The sequence below is a fragment of the Eptesicus fuscus genome, chromosome 18, assembly GCF_027574615.1.
Source record: "Eptesicus fuscus isolate TK198812 chromosome 18, DD_ASM_mEF_20220401, whole genome shotgun sequence".
NCBI classification, from domain to species: domain Eukaryota; kingdom Metazoa; phylum Chordata; class Mammalia; order Chiroptera; family Vespertilionidae; genus Eptesicus; species Eptesicus fuscus.
This window is the reverse complement of record NC_072490.1, coordinates 37,234,163-37,255,590: the sequence shown is the minus strand read 5'-3', so window position 1 is coordinate 37,255,590 and position 21,428 is coordinate 37,234,163. Positions and strand designations below refer to the sequence as shown.

The 21,428-nt window shown below is 48.7% G+C and overlaps 1 protein-coding gene across 10 annotated transcripts in view; it reads left to right on the top strand.

The window, feature by feature from the left end:
* Window positions 1–20,245, top strand: part of MTMR14 (myotubularin related protein 14) — a 50,362-nt gene extending 30,117 nt beyond the window's left edge. For 6 of the 10 annotated variants that reach the window (XM_028161535.2, XM_054729665.1, XM_028161512.2 and 3 more), the window contains 9 exons: window positions 438–523; window positions 782–858; window positions 1,110–1,146; window positions 3,906–3,976; window positions 4,713–4,771; window positions 4,946–5,084; window positions 5,770–5,949; window positions 16,208–16,363; window positions 19,629–20,245. In XM_028161535.2, the coding sequence (XP_028017336.1) occupies window positions 438–523; window positions 782–858; window positions 1,110–1,146; window positions 3,906–3,976; window positions 4,713–4,771; window positions 4,946–5,084; window positions 5,770–5,949; window positions 16,208–16,363; window positions 19,629–19,812 (989 nt within the window). In that variant the 3' untranslated portion in view covers window positions 19,813–20,245. The remainder of the gene's footprint in view (window positions 1–437; window positions 524–781; window positions 859–1,109; window positions 1,147–3,905; window positions 3,977–4,712; window positions 4,772–4,945; window positions 5,085–5,769; window positions 5,950–16,207; window positions 16,364–19,628) is intronic. The other 4 variants (XM_054729666.1, XM_054729667.1, XM_008151802.3 and 1 more) reach the window with 2 other exon arrangements.
* Window positions 20,246–21,428: the final 1,183 nt, after the last annotated feature.

Below are 21,428 nucleotides of genomic sequence, written 5' to 3'. Positions count from 1 at the left end.
TTTTGGAAAGTTGGGTGTCTTAGGAACTAGGAAAGGGCCACTAGCATTTGGCAGGTGTTAGCCACGGATCCTAAATGTTCTTGGGACATTGAATTGTTTTGCCCTAAAATATCTGGACGACCCTCCCTGAGAAATGCTGGGCGGTGACATGCAGGTCAGCCCCACCTAAATGACCTGGGCAGGGCGACTGTTGAGGCATCACTGCTTCCCTAAAAGTACCCTGAGAACCTGTAGCAGGAGAAAGAAGAGGGGGATGCTGCAGACAGATGGGTACCCACCACCCATCCCTTTGTGGGACTAGATTGGAGAATCTTGGGGAGGAAGAGGGAGACCAGGGGTGGCCTGGCTCTCATACCAGGCCAAGGGAGTGATACGCTTCCTTCTCATCTACTGTGTTTGCTTCTCTTCTGGGCCTCTGCTCTGTGGTTCCTGAGTAGATGACAGCGGGCTGCTGGTACACTGTATCTCAGGCTGGGATCGGACCCCCCTCTTCATCTCTCTTCTGCGCCTTTCCTTGTGGGCTGTGAGTATGATGGGCTGGGCTGGGGCAGGGAGCATTTTGAGGCCCCGACCACGATCTACCCTTTGGGAGTGTTGGGACTGTCTCCAGAAAGTAGAGAAGATTTGGAGTAAGGTGTCGTGATTAACCCTTTTTCTGGGGCTGTTGGGCAGCCTTGTTGTCACTGGGTTTGTAGTTGTGATTCAGCTCCTGGAACGAGGAGGGGCTTTGTCCCGGGAAGGCATCTTTCTGATCTTGGCACGTCTCCCCGGCCTCTTCCAGGATGGGCTCATCCACACATCCCTGAAGCCTGCTGAGGTCCTCTACCTAACTGTGGCCTATGACTGGTTCCTCTTTGGGTAAGTCTTTGGGGAATGTCAGGTTTGGGAGGGGCCAGTGCTTGAGAACTACTTCTGTGTGTACATGGGTGCAGTGGCCTCTGTGCTAGTGTTGGAAGTGCGGACACTCCCACCCTCTTGAGAAAAACTGAAAGGTGCAGGTCAGGCCCCACCTGAGGCTGGTGTCAAAGCCACAGTCCCTGTGACTTGGGTCCCCTTTGCCCTCCTGCCTCAGCGCTGCTGTCTTTGACCTCCTTGCCTTTTTGTTACAGGCACATGTTGGTAGATCGGCTCAGCAAAGGAGAGGAGGTGGGTACTGCTCACAGTCTGCGAGCACATGCCAGGGCTCTGAGAGCTTGAGCTCTTTCACCCTAAGAGGGACAGGATGGCGGTCTGCTTGGTATCCACACTTTAGGGGTAATTGCTTTCCCAATGTGTGCTGATATTAGGCAGCATGGCAGGAAACACATCAGCACAGTAGCCCCATTCTAAACCTCTGCACTGGGAGATAACGCTTGCCCACACGCTCCCTGTGACCTTCGTGTGGCAGCTTTTTTCCCCTTCCTTCTTCTGCCTTCCTTATGCGTGACCTTGTTTCCTGCACTCAGCTCTGGAACCAGTTTACAAGTCCTTTTCTGTGCCCCTCATCCTTCTGCTAAAACCCAGATGCTCTTCCCTGTCCCCCACTCTCATCACATTCACTCAGCAACTTTTAAGCCCCAGGGCCGTCCATGCCCTACTCCTCACTACCAGCCCAGCCCTAGCCCAGGCATGGCCAGCTGGGCTCCAGGGCCTGCTTCCTGTCTGAGGAGTCGTCGCTTCTTCCTGCTCTTCTCTGCCCTCACCATCTGTTTTGCTGTTTCTCACAGTATTTGCCTTTTTGAATACCCTTGTTTTCCTCACACACAGATTTAGAGTCAGACCTGAGTTTGAATCTTAGTTGTCCCACTTATTACCTGGGTGACCTTGGGTAATGTGAATAACCTTGAGTCTTTTGCAGTGGATCATGCTACCTCACAAAGAGAATGAGTGTATATGCCCAGCGTGGGAGCCGTCACACAGTGTTAGCTCTTTTTCTTCTGTCCCCTGTCCCCGCTTAGAATCTTGAAGCATCTTTCTCACTCTCCTGAGGCTGCCTTCTTTTCCAGGCATCTTATCTTGTGCCTCCCTCCTTCTTTTGTTCCTTTCTCATAGCTGCTCCTTGCCCCTTCCTAATCTCTTCCTCCAAGCACTTATCGCATCTGCCAGGGCTGCAGAGCTCATAAGCCAGCTCCTGAGAGGCCTCTGTGAACTCTGTTAGAGGCATTGACTTTGGCGTTGAAATTGGCAGGTAAAACCCCTCTGCATTCTTGTTTTGAGACTCACTGGTGCCCCAGGACATTCTGCCCTCCATGCCATCTCCCGCACCCCCAAAGCAGGCCAGATTCTGCCTTCAGAGACTCCACAGAAGATGAGGCTAAGCCCTGTGGGGTCTGGATTTAAATCCTGGCCATGTCTCAGCGTATACAAAAGGTCTCCTCAGCTGGGAGGGCTGGTCTTCAGGGTGTGGGCTTTTCTCTTACCCCCACCAGACACTCAAGACATTGATACTTTTCGCTGCAGCAACCCCTCAAGATGAGGGGCCTTCCATGGCCTGGGGCCTCTTCATCTTTTTGTGGGGGGAAGAGGGAGATGGTGGGTGGGAGAGGGGAGGGGCAGCTGCTCTCTTTGAGACAGAAAGATGCACGGCAGCATTTTATATGTAACCGTTTGAATGTGCAGTTTTTATAATTCATAACCCTTGTTGAGGGTACCTGGGAGGTGGGGTAAGAAGAGCTTCCATTTGTCCAGTAGGTTGCTCAGTAGAGGCTGTTGAGCTGGGGGCATGTGCTGGCGAGTTTGTGACAACCAGCCCATTGGTGTTGCCTGCGTGTTAACTCATCCCTGGCAGGTCTTCTCTGACTGAGGCCTCCCCTCTGCCCTTCCCTGCCCCATTCCCACCCTTCTGGTCAGGCCCATTCTTAACCTTACCCATCAGTTATTTTAAGACACCTCTGTTTACTATGCAGCACCCAGGCAAAACATGCTTCACAAATCCAGCTTGTATATTAGGCAGATTAGACTTGACATTATCTTTAAAAAAACGGAAGGAAGGCATTGATGCTTTAAAAAATAAAAACAAAAAACAGGCCTATTAAATAGCACTCTTCGTCTCCCTTGTCTTTGAGATTCGCAGCACATTAGCATATTAAAGACTAAAAGTCCTTGGTGAAAACATCTATTTAGTATTATGTAATACAACATTTTCATACTGACCTGATGTTCCCTCTTTTTTCTTTGAGAAGATCATATGGGGCTCTGGGATACCATGAGGGGTACATGGACTACACTTTTCAGAATCACTGGGGAGTTTAAAAACTGCAAAGACTGCCTTGTGTGCATTCAATGGAGGTCCATCTGACTAGGGTGATGGCTGGGAGAGAGAAGGTCGGTGGGGCTAGGTCAGCAGCCTTCTCCTGTCTGCCCACCTCAGCCTTAGACCTGCCCCTCACAACTCCTGAGCAGTGCAGGCTCTGGGCTAGACAGTGGCTGTCCTTCACCCCTGGTTCTCCTGAACCACTATTTCTGGGCGTCCCCCCTACCAAATCTGATTCCTTTCCCTTCTGTTGTGTTCCTTAATTGGTGTTCATTTAATCTCCTGACTCAAAATAATCTGTCCCAGCTGTCCTCTGTTAGCCTCTCTCCCTGGGGTTCTTGGGGAGAGGCAGAGAGGGGAAGCTGCTGTGTTCTTCATCCTTTTCTGTATCTTGAGAACATGCATGTTGAATTTGAAGAGCGTGAAAATCCATGGCTTTCTTGCAATCCTGTCCTCCCTCACCCCAGCCCAAGTGCATTTGCGTAGTCTGCTGAGCCCTCTCTACCACCCGTACCATTTACAGACCAGAATATCCAGCAGGGTCCCCAACGGGACTGCCATCCAGCAGAGGGCTGACTAGGGGGGCTGGCTGCCCTCTCCCGCACATTCTGCCCCCTAGATTCTTCTCTGGAGAAGGCTATGTTTTCATGGGGATTGCTTTTTTTTTCTTTAGATTTTCTTCTTCTGCTTCAATTTTTTGAAGCATATCATCTCTGAGGAGTTCTCTTCTCTGAAGACACAGAGGTAAGAAGCCTGCTCTCTCTCACTGGGACCAGGGTACTCTGGGAAGGGCCACTCTGTGCAGGCAGGGTCCTGTTTGCCACCTTATCCCTGCCCTGCTTCCCTGCATGCTTGGTAGGCTGGCCTTTTCTGGCCTTCCCTCTGAGGCCAGGGAAGGGTTCCCTGGGGGAGAGGCTCTTCTGAGGTATAACCAAGGTCAGCCTGCAGTTATACTGTCCAAAAGGTCTGGGGACAGATGAGTGGTCTCTGCGAGCTAGGAGATCAAGGTGATTCACTGTAGGAAAAGCCAGCCCAAGGACAGGAGGACTTCTAACTGCCCACACCCCAGCAAAGCAGACAATTCTCAAAGGCAAGAGGATTGTTGCCTTCCCTGGGCTACTGTAAGGCGTGTCTGTGCCACTCACTGTGCAGCCCATCACTGCCAGCAGAGTCTGCTCCCAGCCTGGCAATTGCCTTAGGACCCCTGTGAGAGTTGTGGCTTTTCTGAGTTCCCTTGCCTTCCAAATTCAGGCTCCCGGTGTGTTTGGCCAGACTTGAATTCTTAAGGGGCCAAACTGACAGGGAGGAGGCAGGCTTTGCCTGGAGTGGGTCTGGTATTTTGCAACACTCCAGGTAGACCTGACTCCGTGAGTTGCCTCTGTGGGTTGGCGTTCCTTTCCCAGGGAGGCAGCATGTGGGGGAGTGGACAAAGGAGACCCCAGCCCAATCCGGAATTCACCATTCTGGGTTCTGTTTACAGGAGGAAGAGTTTGCCAGCCCGGGATTCAGGCTTCAACCTGGAAGATATCTACATGCTGAGTGAGTCACAAGCCCTAGCAGATTACCCTTCCTCTGTGCATCTTTCTCAGTATAGACCACACGGGAATTGTTTGTTCTAGAAACTTCTTCCTCCAGTTACATGGTATGAAAGAGGTGGGGGACCTGTCGTGGGAGAAGATAATGTGGTGAACTGATGGCATTGGCGTCTTTCAGGACGAAAGGACCGTGGCAGCACCACCAGCCTTGGCAGTGACTTCTCTCTGGTCATGGAGAGCTCCCCAGGAGCCGCTGGGAGCTTCACCTATGAGGCCATAGAGCTGGTCCCTGCAGGAGCACAGACTCAAGCAGCTTGGTGAGGGGCCAGGCTGGAACTAAGCTTGCTCACAGCTGTGGCCCAGGGTCACCAGCTCCAGGGAGTCCCAGGAACAAAGGGGCCCATGACAGTAGGACTAAGAGCACAGCTCCATGCCCTGCTGTCTCTTCTGGGCCTTGGAGGCCAGCCATCTGGTTGGTGAGGGGCACAGCCTGTGGTGGCCCAGGAGCATAAAGGGAGAAGCGACAGGGCTGGGTGAGGGAAAGCTGAATGTTAAAGGACTCCCTGGAGGAGCTCCCTTGTATTATTTGCCTGAGAAGTGTGTGTGTTGGGGGGGGGCAGTTTAGAAAAAAGAAGAAAACAGGTGAATACAAAACGATGATTGGGAATTGGGGACTTGAGTCAACTCCTTTGAGAATCTGATGACTTTCTCCTTAGACAAATGGCTCAAGATTTTGTATAACACTTGGAGGGAGGGGCCTTTACTGAACTTAGTTAAGAATCTGTTTTGTAACATGTGCTCTAAGGCCAGTAGGCATTAATTGGGTGCCACAGTTCTTCCGTGAAGACCCTGCTCTTGCTGCCCGTGGCTGAGCCTCAGGGAGTACTGATGTATGCCCACTCCCACTGGAAGTAAAGACTGGGCCCTGAGATTTAGTGAAAGTAGGCCAAGGGCTTGCCTGGGGCAACCCCTTGGCCAACAGCCCTACTCTTTCCACTGCAGGAGGAAGAGCCACTCATCCTCTCCACAGAGTGTGCTCTGGAACCGGCCACAGCCCTCGGAGGACCGCCTGCCTTCCCATCAGGGGCTGATAGAAGCCAAGTCTTCCAGCTCCTCCTCCTCGAACCATTCTGACAACTTTTTCAGGATAGGTAGCAGTCCTTTGGAGGTCCCCAAAGCCAGGTGAGGAGCTCCGGAGCCTCTAATGGAGGAGGTGGCTAGCCCTCCCCTATCAATAAGGCTGGAGAGTAGGGTTCCAGCACCTGAGGTGGTGCTTCGGATGCAGTCTTAGGACAGGGTTCCTGGCATGCAGCCTGGTGGGCGGTGTACCTAGGAGGCTAGGGGGAATTGACAACCTTGGAGACCAACTCACCGGAGGATGGGTTGATGTTTGGGTACAGAGCAAGAGCTGTTTTGTAGAGTGGCTTGAGACTCCTTCCCGGAACCCTGGCAGGTGGGGAATTCAGAAGGCTTAGTGGTTGTGATGAGATGGGCAGAGGCGGGGCTGCCTTCACCTGTTGCCTTTGGCAGGTCTCAGCCCACTACCCCACTCCCTTCCCTGTGGACCTCACATTCTCATGAAAGAGATGGATCTAGATCCTGAGTCTCTTCTGGCTCTCACGTTCTATGTCTGAATTGGTGGAGCAGTGAGGAGAACAGATAATAGGGAGCGGGCTAGACATGTGAGGCTGGGGCAAACTTCAGGAGACTGCATACCTGGAACGGGAGCCACTCAGCCACGATAGACAGGTGTGTCTGGATTTGCTGCAGAAATGTTGTCTCCTAGATCAGATTAAAGCTGGGAACAGGCAGGGCTTAGGTTTGAGGGATGGTCTGACACTTGGGAAAAGCATTTCTGAGCTGACTCCATACCTCTTTTTCCATGTCATATCCCAGGGAAAGAATTCTGTGGATTGCTTTGTTTTCTAAAGCCTTAAGAATGTCTGACCCTTTAGGAGAAAACAAAGCAGTGTGGGACTTAGGAGGTCCTTAATAAATTCTAGGGAGAAATGGGCATTTCAGAAATATCTTAAGTTTTGCCCGGTCAGTGTGGCTCAGTGGTTGAGTGTCGACCTATGAACCAGGAGGTCATGATTTGATTCCTGGTCAGGACACATGCCTGGGTTGCAGGCTCAATCCCCTGTAGGGAGTGTGCAGGAGGCAGCCAATCAATGATTCTCTTCATTGGTGTTTCTATCTTTCTCTCCCTTCCTCTCTGAAATAAAATATATGTATATATATTTACAAAAAAGAAAAATCAATCAGTAAATAAACTTTAGAAAATAAAAAATAACTAAGGAGACTAAGCATTGAAGTCCACCCTGGATTTGAGCCTAGTCTGCCTAGTTTTAGGCCTTTATTGTAATAGGCCTATATATCAAGGAGGAAACGAGGCGCTCCAAAGTCACAAGCATATTAACAAGGAAAACCCAAAACTTCTGGAACTCCCCTCTCATCACCATCCTCTCGTTTTTCTTTGTGGGCGAAAGCCGGTGATAGGGAAGAGCCCCTCCCCACGTAAGCAGAGCAGATCGGCAGTAAAGCTTCAGATGGGTCTTAGGCATTCATCTCTGAAGGTGAGCCCTTCAGCTTGGAGCACTAACATGTCTGCCTGTGCTGTAGCTGAATCTGTTAAACAAACCACAACCTCTCTGACCGCACGGGAGAGTTGGAGGGCGCTGAGCAAGCATACCTGTGCTTGTTCACATCCTCTATGTATGCCCACTGCCATGCACCTTTGTCTGCATGCCCAGGTTTCCTGGGGCAGGTCCAGAGCTGCTGCAGCTCTGTGTGACCCTCCCTGTTCTGGGCTGGAGTTCTTGCTCATCACCTCTGCCTTCTTTCTGTCCAGCAGCATTGCTGGACAACTGGAAAGGGGACAGGAAGATTGGTCTTGACCTCTGAGGCCCTGCCCCAGTCTTTTTTTTTTTTTTTTTTAAAGAATATATTTTTATTGATTTCAGAGAGGAAGGAAGAGGGAGAGAGAGGTAGAAACATCAATGATGAGAATCATTGATTGGCGGCTGCCTACTTGGGATCGAGCCCACAACCCAGGCATGTGCCCTTGATTGGAATTGAACCTGAGACCCTTCAGTCCACAGCCCATGCTCTATCCACTGAGCCAAACCAGCTAGGGCTCTGCCCTGGTCTTAACTGTCCAGCTGCTGGGGGCTCCCCTGCTGAGGCAGAAATCCATCACCTCTTCCTACACTTAGCTTTTTATTTTTCCCTTCTTCCTGCCCATAGAGCCTCCTTTCAAATCTTGGGATTATTTCCCTGAGTCTCAATGGTGGTTCTCCGCTTGACTGGGCGACTCAGACTCAAATGGCCAGTCCAGGATAGCAACCAAGGCCCCTCCCTCAGAGGCTGAGAAGGGTTGGAATGTCCTCTGGCTTCTCAGCCCTGTGTGCCAGGGCCTGGTTGACGCTGGGACAGCTGGACCAAAGTGGGACACACAGCCTTAGAAAGGCGTGAGGTGGGCTGATGTGAGGTGTTTGGTGACTCTGCCGGGCTATTCTGGGAATGCCCACTTGGAGCCTGCCTGGACTGGCCAGGCGACAGGGTTCTGGATTTGATGCCTATTTTGAAATACTAGATTATTCAGATTTGGAGCATTCTAATTATGTATTTCCATTAACATTAAAATTAATTTAGTCTCTTTTATCTTAAAGTGCCTGAGGGATCCTGTCATTAGCTGCCCTGCCTCTCTTAGGTAACAACAGCCAATCAGCTTTTTAATGCAGTAGAGGAACTGTATGGAAAGAAACCCTTTAGTAAAGCTATCTGTGGCAGCCAAAATTCCTCTCATAATGTGAATTCTCTGGGTTTCATGTGCTCCAAATTCCACAGTATCTCTTTTAAAGTAGGACTTCCCTATAAAGGAAATTGGTAAAGCTTTGTTCAAAGTGAAGAAGTAGGTGTCAGGTTGGGAAGAAACTTCTGTGGGGGTACTGCTTCGTACCCAGCCCTAACCCATACCCTTCATGAGGAATCCGTGGCCTTTTTGCATTATTAGCTGCCATTGCAACAGCTTCTGATTGAGCTGCATTTCTGGACCATCATTAATCTCTCATTAGCTACAGTGCTGGAGGCTGGAGGCTGGGAAGAGGCAGTACCAGTGCTCCAAGCTAATATGCCCCCCAGGCCGGTTAGTAAGTGGCCCAGCTCCGTGTCACCTTGATCTCTGCTCCCGCATTAGACATCTTTAGGGGTGCAGGGTTGCTAGCACAGCACTGTCCATGCCTGAAGAGGAATGGTGCTAGCACTGTGCCCAGCATGAAGCCAAGCAAAGCCTGAAGAGCATATGAACTTGGCTGAGGGTCAGCCAGCAGCCTGGTTAAATAGCTAAGTAGTGACATAGGAACCAACTCTACCTCCCAACTACCTGCTCTTCCTGTATCATCCACCACCTACTAACGGCTTATTATAAGCAGTGAGCTCTGTCCCAGGCTGTGTTTAATGAAGCAGAGAAACCAGATTGCTTTCTGCAATACATAGGGCTCCTGTCCCTATGTTTGATGTGTTTTTGCATGGGGCCACAGCTCCAGACCCGGGATGAGTGTGAGAAGCCTAAAGGCATTACCAGCTTGAGACCCTGAAGAGAAAACTTGGAGTTCTAAAAGACCTCTCTTTGGATTGCTGCAGAAATTCAGAGATCCCTGGTTGGGTCACATACATGTGTGTATATATGTGCTTATGGTTAAAGGCCCAGCTGGGAGAAAGGGATGTTCCTTTTTCCAAATGTAAGAAATCCCATTTAGTCATCTCTAAAGCCAGTTTCTCTTTGAATTCAGGCCCTTGTTGAATTGAAGGATTCTTCCCTTAAGTCCCCATTCCTGGAGGCATTCACTTGGGTAGTGGCTGTGAGATCATCACCTGGAGGCTTAGGCTTTGATGGGGGGTTGGTATGTGGATTAGGTGACACCCAGCTCCCTCAAAGTAAAATATTCATTCCCTGCATGACTTCAGACATGTCATTTGATGGTTTTGGGATTCTAATTTCTCATCAGAGACTTAGGCAACTCCTAGTTCCTTCCTTCCTAGCTATGTATGTTCAAGCCTTCATCATCAGCCATCAACTCAGGTGCTTTCAGGTGTAAGTGACAGCAAAACCATCCCAAATGGGTTTAAACAGGAAAGAAAAATAACGGTTCATGTGGAGAAATACAATGGAAAAGGCAGCCTTTGGTTCTTGCCTCTTCCTATATGCTATCTTTGTCTTCTGTCCAACTTCACTAATGGTGGACACCCACTCCTGGGACACCCTGCTTCCTTTCTCACATCCAAGGATCACATACTGCCCTTTTTTCCATCAATAGATCAGAAGCGCTGTGCTTTAGACCAGTTGGAAGGTATGTGTCCATCACTGGTCCCTACCACCCATTCATTATCAGGAAGAAAAATCAGTGTATTATGGAGCTCGCATTGGCTTTGGTCAGACCTTTTGTTCAGACGTGAGTTTCACTTCTAGCTTTGTGACTTGGAAACATCACTTTCCTTCTGAGCTCAGGTTTGTTTTTTGTGTGTGTTTTCTGCCTGTCCTTGGTTTACATGGCTTCAGAGGAGAATAGGGAATTTTACATAAGTGAATTTTAGAAATAAATGAAAATTGTGTCATATTGCCAAACCTTGGCCTGTTTCGATGTATTTTTGATGGGCAGGATTCTAAATGCATTACTGACTGCCCTGTCTTCTTTGTTTTTTTATTTTTCAGGTGTACAACCCAGTGATTATACATTTATATAAATTAAGAAGTGGTAACCCCACTAAATCTAGTACCCATCTGACACCATATATAGTTATTATAATATTATTGACTATATTCCCTATGCTGTGCTTTACATCCCCATGATTGTTCTATAACTGCCAATTTGTACTTCTCAATCCCTTCACCTTTTTTATCCATCTTCCTGTTACCCGCTCCATCTGGCAACCATCAAAATGTTCCCTGTATCTTTGAGTCTGTTTTTCGTCTGCTTGTTCATTTATTTTGTTTTTTAGATTCCACATATACTAGTAAGTGAAATCTTACGGCATTTGTCTTTTCTCTGACTTATTTCATTCAGCACAATACCCTCTTAAGTCCATACATGTTGCTGATGGCTACATTTCATTCTTTTTTGGCTGAGTCATATTTCATTGTACATATGCACCACTTCTTTTTTCATTCATTAATAGATGAACACTTAGGTTGCTTCCATATCTTGGCTATTGTAAATAATACTTCAATGAACATATGGATGCATATATCTTTTGGGTTTCTTCAGATAAATACTCAGAAGTGGAATTGCTGAGTCCTTCTTTGTCTCTTGTTATAGCCTTTGATTAAAGTCTATTTTGTCTGGTATAAGTATTGCTACCCTAGCCTTTTGCTTGTTTCCATCTTTATAAAATACTAGTAGCCCATTTGCAGGAAGAATCCTGCAAGCGGCCTCTGCGGCCGCCTTTGCGGCCGCCCGCCCCGCCCCATCCCACCCCGCCCCACCCGGGCTTTCCCTCTGGCAGCCACCATGCTTTCCGCTTTTCCTCCCTCTTCCTTCTAAGTTGTCTTCAGTCTTCACTCCTCCCTCCCTCAGTGTATGCAAATTAACTGCCATCTTTGTTGGGTAATTTGCATACTTGCCCTGATTTGCTGGTGGGCGTGGCTTTGGCTGGTGGGCGTGGCTTGGGTGTAGCAAAGGTGTGGTCAATTTGCATATTACTGTTTTATTAGGTAGGATCTTTTCCCATCCATTTAAGTCTGTATATGTCTTTTGATCTGAAGTGAGTCTCTAATAGACAGCATACATAAGGATCTTATTTTGTTATCCATTCAGCCACTGTATGTCTTTTGACTGGAGTATTTATTTGCATTTAAAGTAATTGTTGGTATGCATTTATTGCCATTTTCCTTCATATTTTTTTCTTTTTCTGAAAGAAGGCCCTTTAGCATTTCTTATACTGTTTTGGTGGTGATGACCTCCTTTTGCTTTTGCCTGTCTGGAAAGCTCTTTGTCTGTCCTTTGATTCTAAATGATAATCTTGGTTGTAGGTTGTTGCTTTTCATTACTTAGAATATTTCATGCCAGTCCCTTCTGGCCTGTAAAATTTTGTTGGAAATCAGCTGACAGTCTTATGGGCACTCCCTTGTAGATAACTGTTTTCTTTGTAAGAGTCTCTGTCTTTAACCTTTTGCATTTTAATTATGATGTGTGTGTTTTTTTAAATATATTTTATTGATTTCAGAGAGGAAGGGAGAGGGAAAGAGAGATAGAAACATCATTGATGAGAATCATTGATCAGCTTCCTCCTGCATGCCCCCTACTGGGGATCGAGCCCTGCAACCCAGGCATGTGCCTTTGGCTGAAATCGAACCCAGGACCCTTCAGTCCACAGGCCGATGCTCTATCCACTGAGCCAAACTGGCTAGGGTAATTATGATGTGTCTTGATGTGGGCCTCTAAGTTCATATTGTTTGGGGCTCTCTGTGCTTCCTGGACTTATGTATCTTTTTCCTTGACCAGGTTAGGGAAATTTTCAGTCATTAATTCTTCAAGTAGGTTCTCAATTTCTCACTCTATGTCTTCTCTTTCCAGCACCCCCAAGATGAGAATGTTGGTACTCTTGAAGTTGTCCCTTAACTCTCCTCATTTTTTGGATTCTTTTTCCTTTTTGCTGTTCTGATTGGGTGTTTTCTGCTTCCTTGTCTTCTGAATCACTGATTTGATCCTCTGCTTTATCTACTCTATTATTGATTTCCCTCTGATGTATTTTTTCTTTCAGGTACTGTATTCATTTCTGACTGGGTCTTCTTTATACTTCTAAGTTCATCTACTCTTCCCTGAAGTTCATTGAAAATCCTTATAACTGGAGAGGTTTATTTTTTATTTTAGAGAGGAAAGGAGAAGGAAAGACAGAATGAAACATCTATGTGGGAGGGAGGCAACATCGCACACACCCCAACTAGGATCAAACCCAAAACCTGAGCATGTGCCCTGACCAGGAATTGAACTGGTGACCTTTTGGTGCATGGGACAACGCTCGACTGAGCCACACCAGCCAAGGCATAACCTGAGTTTTGAACTGTGCATCTGGTAGACTGCATTCCTCCATTTTATTTAGATCTTTTTCTGGAGTTTTGTTCTGTTCTTTCATTTGGGACATGTTCCTTTGTCTCCTCATTTTGGCTGCCTCTCCATGTTTGTTGCTGTGTGTTAGGTAGAGCTGCTTCATCTCCCAGTCTTGGTAGAGTGGCCTGTGTAGTAGGTATACTGTAGTGCCCCATGGTGTAGCCTCCCCAGTCACCCAAGCTGAGTGCTCCAAGGGCACCCCATGTGTGGACTGTGTGCATATTTCTGTAGTTGTGAGCTCAGTTTCTTGAATCCCATCTTTAAAGGGGGAGTAATGAACCTGGCCTTCATAAGTTTGTGTTTAAATGAGATAATGAATACCTGGCACATAGTAAATACTCATTTTTTCCACAAATGCTCAGTAAACTGTAATCCTTACCAGTTACATATCTGAGGGCCAGTGAGCCATGTCACGGCACTGGGCAGGTAAAAGGCCAGGCCAGATCTTTTTTTTTCTTGCTTCAGCTATGTGGGTTGCACCAGTTTGGCTTGTATGGGTGTTCTTCTACCCCCCTCTAAAAAGAACTGTCTAGAAAACACCTGCCTGACCCTGGTCAGTGTGGCTCAGTTGGTTGGACAATAGTCCCATGCACCAAAACGTTGCAGGGTTCGATCACTGGTCAGGGTAGGTATGGGAGGTGACCTATCAATGTTTCTCTCTCACATCGATGTTTTTCTCTTTCCCACTCTCCCTTCCTCTCTAAAATCAATAAAAACATATCCTTAAGTGAAGATTAAAAAATAAATTTTAAAAAGACACCTGCCCTAATTGGCCCACAGCAAGTATCTGGCAGGAGGTGGGGGGGATGTGAGAGTTGCAGCTTTCTTGGTGCTGTGAAGAGGGCCTAGGCCATATCGGCCATATCCATCTTAAGGAGTGAAATGTCACTAAGAAGCCAACCTCCTGGGCCCTCTGAGTCAGAGGGATATGAACAGATGACCTTAGAAGCAACATTGGCTACAGTTCTGCAGTTTGAGGTTAGCTTGGCCCCATGTTTCCTCCAGTTCTGCAGATAGATTAGAGGAGGTGGTGCTCAAATCGCTCTTTTTTTTTTTTTTTTTTTTTTCTGCTCTGTGCTTGAGAAAGGGCCCGGGTTCTTATTAAAAATGGTTGAGTTACTTGTGTACTGCGCCTGACTTGAAGTTTTCCTTTCACTAGGCAGGTACAGGTGCTGTGCTCCCTTCTGATGACTCTTCCTTCCATCTTTAGGTGTCCCCTCTAGCCAGCTAATCCATACTCGCATTTATAAGCACATCTCTGCTTAGCACGGTCCTTTGTTCTCAAACCCAGGAGCTGAACAGTTGTTTTGCAACCCTTTCTTTGACAAAAGCCTCAAGTAGGAAGACTCATTTGGAGCCTGTTCTCTTGAAAAAGATGACTACGTGCTGAGATGGCCTCATGTCCCCTGGGATCATGTACCCTGCTGCTATCTGCTAGCTATTCCATCTCACAGCTGATCCCTGGCTGCTCCAGGTGTCATCCTTGCCTGGTGGTGCTACCTGCTGGACACGGGAAGTAAAGAGAAGTGACTGGCCCAAAACTAGGAATCCTTGCAGGGAACCTCACTGTAACCACATTCTATCTGTCCACTATTTTCCCATTGGCGGTCTGAGTCTCTGATAGCCCTGGGTGAGTAAGGTTGAGGCATAAGAAACCGTGGTCCTTGCCCCAGGAGTGCCTCATTCTGCCAGGCTCTTCTACTCAGCATCCCTTTCCCTCAACACTCTGGTGTTTAGGCATTGTTCTCCCACAGCCACTGAAACTGGAAAAGAAACTGCCCTAAAGTTGGAATAGTAGATGAGATTTGTGGAGCCAGGCTGACGTTAGCGGGATTGTGCTGACTGAAGGCATGACCTGAAGGAAGCAGGGGGCAGGCGCCAGACTATGGCATGTGGCTTGTCCTCTCCTGTCTCTTTGATTTACAGACAGCCTGAGTCCTACCAAGTTTCTTCATCTAGAAACAAGAACGCCCTGCTTTGTCGGGCACTAGTCTTCCACCAGGTACCAGACCACATCCTGTTCTCATCTCTAATGCTGCTGTCACACACCCTCCGGAGTTTGGCAGGAATGATGAATGTGGCAAGTCTCTGTGTTACAGGAGGTTCCGACTCATGGTGACTTTAATGTAGAAAGCCATCTGTTTTTCCTAGTCTCAAGGTAGTTCTGTTGTAGGACAAATCTGTAATCAAACTTGGCTTTAAAAATCTCTTCTTGTTCTGCCTAGCTGTGGGACCTTGGGCAAGTGTCCTCACCTGTTTGGGCTGACATCGCCCTGTCTCTAAAAAGGGGATGGTTAAGGGTCCCTGGAGATGCAGTGCCCTGGCTGGTGTGACCGACGTGGGGGACTGTCGCTCTTTACGTCAGCCACCTGTGTGGGCCAAGATCAGTGAATGTTTTTCTCTGTTCCATACTCCCTGCACCACCATTCATGCTTCTGCTGTGTTTCTGGGTCCCTGCAGAAGCGCCTTCTGCTGTTCTCGAACTAAAGAATAAAGGGTCAGGCATCAAAGATGATGCATGTCTGGGATCTGGGACATGGGGTAGCTGATGGAGGGTTTGTTTGATGTATCCCTTCCTCTTCCTTCCTCTTCTAATGGCTGTACTGCTGCCCGGAGATGACAGAGGGGTTGGCTGTGAGTGAGGAGGAGGTGGCACAGTAGATTCCCAATACCGTTTTCCTCTCCCTGCACTTCACAAACTTCCATCTGAAACAGGCCTGATGAAGCGGTCAAGTTGCCTGCCTGATTCATCCCTTCCCTCTGGGCATAGCCAGTGAGTTAGCTGGGTGTGCTTGTGAATGCAAACTAGGGCTCCTGGAAGGCACTGCAGAGTGGGGCTAGGGCTCTTAATCTAGGTCTCCACTCTCCCCAAGAGGCTTGTTCTCCCACCTCTGACAGGAGCTCAGTGGCCCTGGGTTCTGTGTAGCCTCCATGCTAATCTGTGTGCTGGGGAGTATGGGGCTTCCAGCCTTGCTCCCCTCCTTTTGGTGCTGTGGATATTTTACTTGCTCTATCAGACATCAGGGCAGGCTTTGGTTGATGGCTCACCTCTTGTCACCATGCTTTGCTCTTCTTTCGCTTCTGAAAGTCTTTGCATTAAGCATTGTCTTCACAGCTGAGCCTGCCTTATGTTCTGTATTCTTCTTTCTTGGTCTATCCAGCTGTCTTTGCACTTTTTCAGAACGTGGTTGACTTTTCAGATGCTCCACCAACAGCACCTTGCGGCCATGGCCCAGGGCCACCGTAGCACCCAACCCCCACCCCTCCAGTGCTTCCCCTGTCAGGCATATGACTGACTGTGCATCATCTCCCCTCTCTCCTCTCTGCCCCAGATCAGTGGACCATTCCCTGCCCGGATCCTCTCTCTCCACAGACTTTGGCAGCTGGCAGATGGTAACAGGCTGTGGCAGTATTCAGGAACGGGCTGTCCTGCACCCAGACTCCTCTCTCCCTTTCAGCTTCCCGGAGGAGCTCCCTAACAGTTGTCTGTAAGTGTCTTGCTTGAGAAGGCAGGATGCTCCCCTGCCCATATCAAAAGCTGGTGAGCACACAGTCGTGCTGGTCAGGAATGCGGCAGCAGCTGGCCGCAGGCAGCTGGCTTGGGATCCCTGCCCCACCCCAGTGTCTTAGCTGAGTATGCTTGCTGCTCATGGACCTGAGGTTTGGAGGAGGCCTATTATGGGCCGCTCAGAAAGTGCGTTGGAGTGTGTGTTCACCCTCCCCAGCCTCTAAAACCACCCATCCACGGGTGTCTTGGGGCACATCCTGTGGGAAAGCTGGCTGGACTGTAACTATAGAAGGTTCTATTTCTGTCCAAGGCTTTGCCTGATAGGAGAATCCTTTGAAAGCAGAACAGTGGGGAAGTGAAGGTAGGTGTATGGTGGAGACCAAAGCCAGAACGTTGCTGGGTTAGCCCTAGTGCTCCTCCCCATTAGAATCAAGGGTTCCATGCCAATCCCTCTTCACTTTTGTCTTCTGCTTTTGCCTCTGGTCAGGAAAAATTAAAACCCCAAGTCTATAAAATCCTCTTGCAAGCCTATAAAAGCGTACAAAATCCTGGACTTCCAACTCCTATAAAGTATCCACTTGAGCAGCTGCCCTTGTGGCAGTCACCTGCCCCCTGCCTGCTCTGCTGTGCACAGATGTCAGGAGTGGGGAGGGCCTCTGGCAGCCTGGCGAGCTTGTTGGCCTGCACCTCAGCTGTGGCTGCCTGAGGGACCTCACCTCCCTACCACAGGTGAATGAACTCAGGGATTCATCCCCACCACCAGAAATGCAGCTCATTCCCACCAATGCTGACTGGTTGGAGACAAGCTGCCCTGGGAGTTGAGAAGATCCCTGCTGAGGGCAGGCAAGGGCTGGGCCTTGGGATTCCAGGATGGCACTCACAGGCCCTGGCCCTGCAACTGGGGAGTAGCCCAGGGACTTCAGAGGTCACTAGTGCCTGGTACAGCCTCTAGCCATGCCCTTCAGCCAGAAACAAGGTCCCTATCTTCGATTTTTGAAGGATTAAAAAAGGTAGTTGTACCTTTCTGTTGGGACTATTTCGGTCACACTGGCCTAAGAGTTATCTTTGGAGTAAACAGACATCTCTGCCCCTGCTTGATAGCATCCCTCACTTACCTGGCATTAGCCACTGAAATAGGCAACTCTAGTCCCACATCCTACAATTTATACCTTAGGCAGCTCTCTGAGCTCATAGCTCAGAATTCTGGTTGGTTCTGGTGGTTCCCAGAAGAGGGCTAGGTTCTACATGATCTCGGCAACCAAGACTGTAGGGGTTGATTCCTGGTGAGGTCACTCAGTGTGTGAGTTCAGTGCTTGGGCTTTATTATCAGGAAAATTTAGTCAGAATCTTCACTGCTTTGCTCACCAGCTCTATGTCTTGGGGTATCAGCCTTGACTTCTCGGAGCCTATTAGCTCATCTCTTGAGAGAAGCTAATGGCACTATGGTAGCTCCAGTCCCTGCCTATCCATTGCCTACTGTGTGTCCACAGGTGAATCATATATCCTGGACTCCAGTTTTGTTTCTAAATAGGTTGTGATCTCTCCCCCTCTTTCTCCCAGAAATGCTCTCATATGGACCTTTGGATGTTCCCTGTGAATACAAACTACTAATTGGACTTTCTCTAAGAAAAAGCTGAAGTTGCACACAAAGCTTCTAGCCTGTATGAAACCTGAGAAAGTAAAAAAGATCTAGGGCCGTGCATTTGCCTCAAATGTCGAGAGATACTTTGGAGTTGTTCATGGTATTGCAGGAATCCAGTATCAGCTCCATTTTCTTAGTCTGCTGTAAGAGCTATTTGACTTTCTTTCTCCCTAAAACAACCTCCTCTTCCCCTTCCCCCACCCTTTCCCCTCCTCCCACCCTCCCTTCCTCCTTCTCTCCCTCCCTCCCTTCCTTCCTCCCCCACCTTCTCCTCCTTATCCTTTCTCTCTCTCTCTCTCTCTCTCTCTCTCTCTCTCTCTCTCTCTCTCTCTCTCTCTCTCTCTCTCTGTCATAAATACACACACACATACACTTCACTGCCACCAGTCTACTTTCCCTAGATCTGCTCTCCCCATACTTAGCCAGGACTGTCATTTATCCTCACACCTCCATCTGTTCCCCAGGCCCTCGGGTGCAAGTCATTTGAACTTGGGAATTGTGGGCATTTATGCTACTTCTGACAAATTCCCAGGAGGGATTATCCAGAGATTGGTCTCTTTCAGAAATTTTGGGGTAAGTTAGGGCTAGTCTTGGTGTTAGATGGATGGGAACATGATAGTTTATCTTACGTAGGTGTGTCACCTGTCTCCCTCCATTTGAGTTCCTGACCTTTCCTCTGATTCCATGTCCTTCCCACCTCTAGACTGCATGTCTTTTAGTCCAGGTATTGGATGTGACTGGTACCTCAGGTCTCTTAAAGAATCCTTCAGGCAGCGGTCGCCAACCTTTCGGACCTCATGGACCACCAGTGGTCCATGGACCACCAGTTGGCGACTGCTGCTCCAAAGGTTTCCTTAAACCAGCGGTTGCCAACCTTTCAGACCTCACGGACCACCGGCTGGTGACCGCTGCTTCAAGGTGTCAGTCTCATATGGAGCTCACGCATTGATAAGTCTAAGTTTTCATGCACTCAGTCTTCTTCTTGACTTGTAATTCCAGGCCAGTGAGAGAAGAGGGATTTCCTATCTTCTGACCAGTGCCTGTAGAGGCCAGAGAAGGAAAAATACATGGAATCCGAACAGGAATTTTGCTGGAGAAGCCAGCACTCTCCTAGCTGTTTACCTGGGGTCACAGTGACTAAAGATGTAGCTAGAACATTGGGGGTTTCCAGTGAGGACCCTGGCCTCTCCAGGGCACTGCCAAGAATTTTCTCCCAGGATGATCCATGTCCTGGCCTCAGGACATGGTTAGGCAAGGCCTGATGCCTGATGCTAGGGTCTCTCCCTATAGGTAGAGGCAAGGCTTGTAACTCGGCTTGTTCTTACGAAGGAATGGAAGCCAACAGCTGTTGGAGCAAACTCCCTCCTGCTTGGCTTCTCCCCTCCCTAATAATCACAGAGATGGTTGTTCCCCATAGAAAGTCAGGCCAGTTCCCCCCGCAACAGTAACCTAAAAACTGAGAGGAATGGTTTAAGAGGAGAACAGGATCAAATATTTGGGGCCTTGTGCTGATGAAGACGGAAGGATAAGCATTGTGACATGAGGATGAGGATGTTGGGTCCTGCCCCATGGTGATGCATTTATTCTTTTTCCCTCTCCATAGGCTCGCCGCCCTGAGTGAACGGGAGACTCGCCTGCAAGAGGTGCGCTCAGCCTTCTTGGCTGCATACAGCAGCACAGTGGGGCTTCGGGCAGTAGCCCCCAGTCCTTCCGGTGCCATTGGGGGCCTGCTGGAGCAGTTTGTGCGTGGCGTCGGACTCCGCAGCACCAGCAGCAGCACCTTATGAAGCAGCCAGCCCACAACAGTTTTCTGCTCCTCTCTCACCTGAGCCCTGAGTGGAATCAAAGCCATGCCTGGCCAAAGGGTGCTTTTTAAAAGTTGGAGGGAAATGGCCTCACTCCCCCATCTGCATCATGCACATGGCAGCCCCAAAGCCAAGCAAGGCCAAGGACAGGGTTCTCCAAACCCCAGCTTCCTAACTGGTGACCACCACCCCTCCTCTTGTCACTGCCTCCCACCCACCCTAATCTTTGCCAGGGTTCCCACCAACTCAGAACTATGTGGGGTTTCCCTAGGGCCTTGTAGAGGCTGAGACTTCACAGACGGCACCCCCCCCCCCCCCCCCCGCTTTCCATCTTGTTTCCTGGGGAGGAGGGGGTCACCTGCACTGAGAATAGGCAATTTGACACAAAATAAAATCAAAGTCTTTTTGAACAGCAGCTCTTTTGGGCATTCTCACTTGGTTGCTGTCTTTGTGAAGTTATTTGGAAGGTCCCACTGTCCTTCCTTGTGCTGGAAAAAAGGGGTTTGGGGCTATATCTCAACTCTTGAGCCATAATAGTCTCCTCAGTGAGATAGGGTCAGGCTGTTAAGGGGAGGAAGCAATTGTCCTCAGGCCTGATAAGGCTCTAGTCACCTAGGGAATCTGTTTATCTATGCAGATTCTTAGGGCTTCCTGAAATTTAGACTTGAGGTTGCTGAGATTTTCATTTAGCAGGGAACGGGGTGAGGGTGTGTGTGTTCATTTTAAATTCTGCAGGCAACGCAGTCCTGGTGCAAGTGACCTGCAGCCTCTGCCTATAGTGGAAGGACTGGCTTCTAGGACTTTGGAGGCAGTAGTTGGTGTGGAGAGGACGGATCTGTGTGACCACCACGCTCATCTACAGCATGACCTAGAGAGGGCTGCATCCTCACAGAATGTCTGCATCTCTAACACCATGAATTCATGAGGGTTCAAAGACCTGGGTAGGGCTTTGCACAGTGCTGTTAATAGCCACTGTTTTACTGAGCTCTGGCTGTTTGGTTTTTTTTAATGGGTTATTTTTTATTTTTATATTTTTATTTTTGTTGTTAATCTCACCCAAGGATATTTTTCCATTGATCTTTTGAGAGTGGAAGAGAGAGGGAAAGATAGAAACATCAATGTGCTCACATCGATTGGTTGCCTCCTGCCCCCACCAGGGCCCGGGCCAGGGGAGGAGCCTGCAGCCAAGGGATGTGCCCTTGACCAGAATTGAACCCTGGACCACTTGGTCCGCAGGCTGACACTCTATCCACTGAGCGAAACCAGCTAGAGCGAGCTCTATAACTCTCAATACAAGAGAGGTCATTGGTATGAGTGCTCAGAAGAAGCAAACATTCTTGAGAATTTACTGTGTATAATCCCCTTGTGCCAAGTCCTTTACGTGGATTATCTCAATGAAATTTTACACCTCCAAGTAGGTGCTATAATGGACTTTCTACTAATGAGACTGAGCCACAGAGATGTTGAGTAACTTGCCCAAGGTCGCACAGCTAATGTGAACAAATGTGTAACTTTCTATTCTGAGACCTAGGCAGGGCGGCAGTGGGAGGGGGGAGAAGCAGATTGTTGAGGGAGGGCTTAGGTAGAGGAAAAGTCCC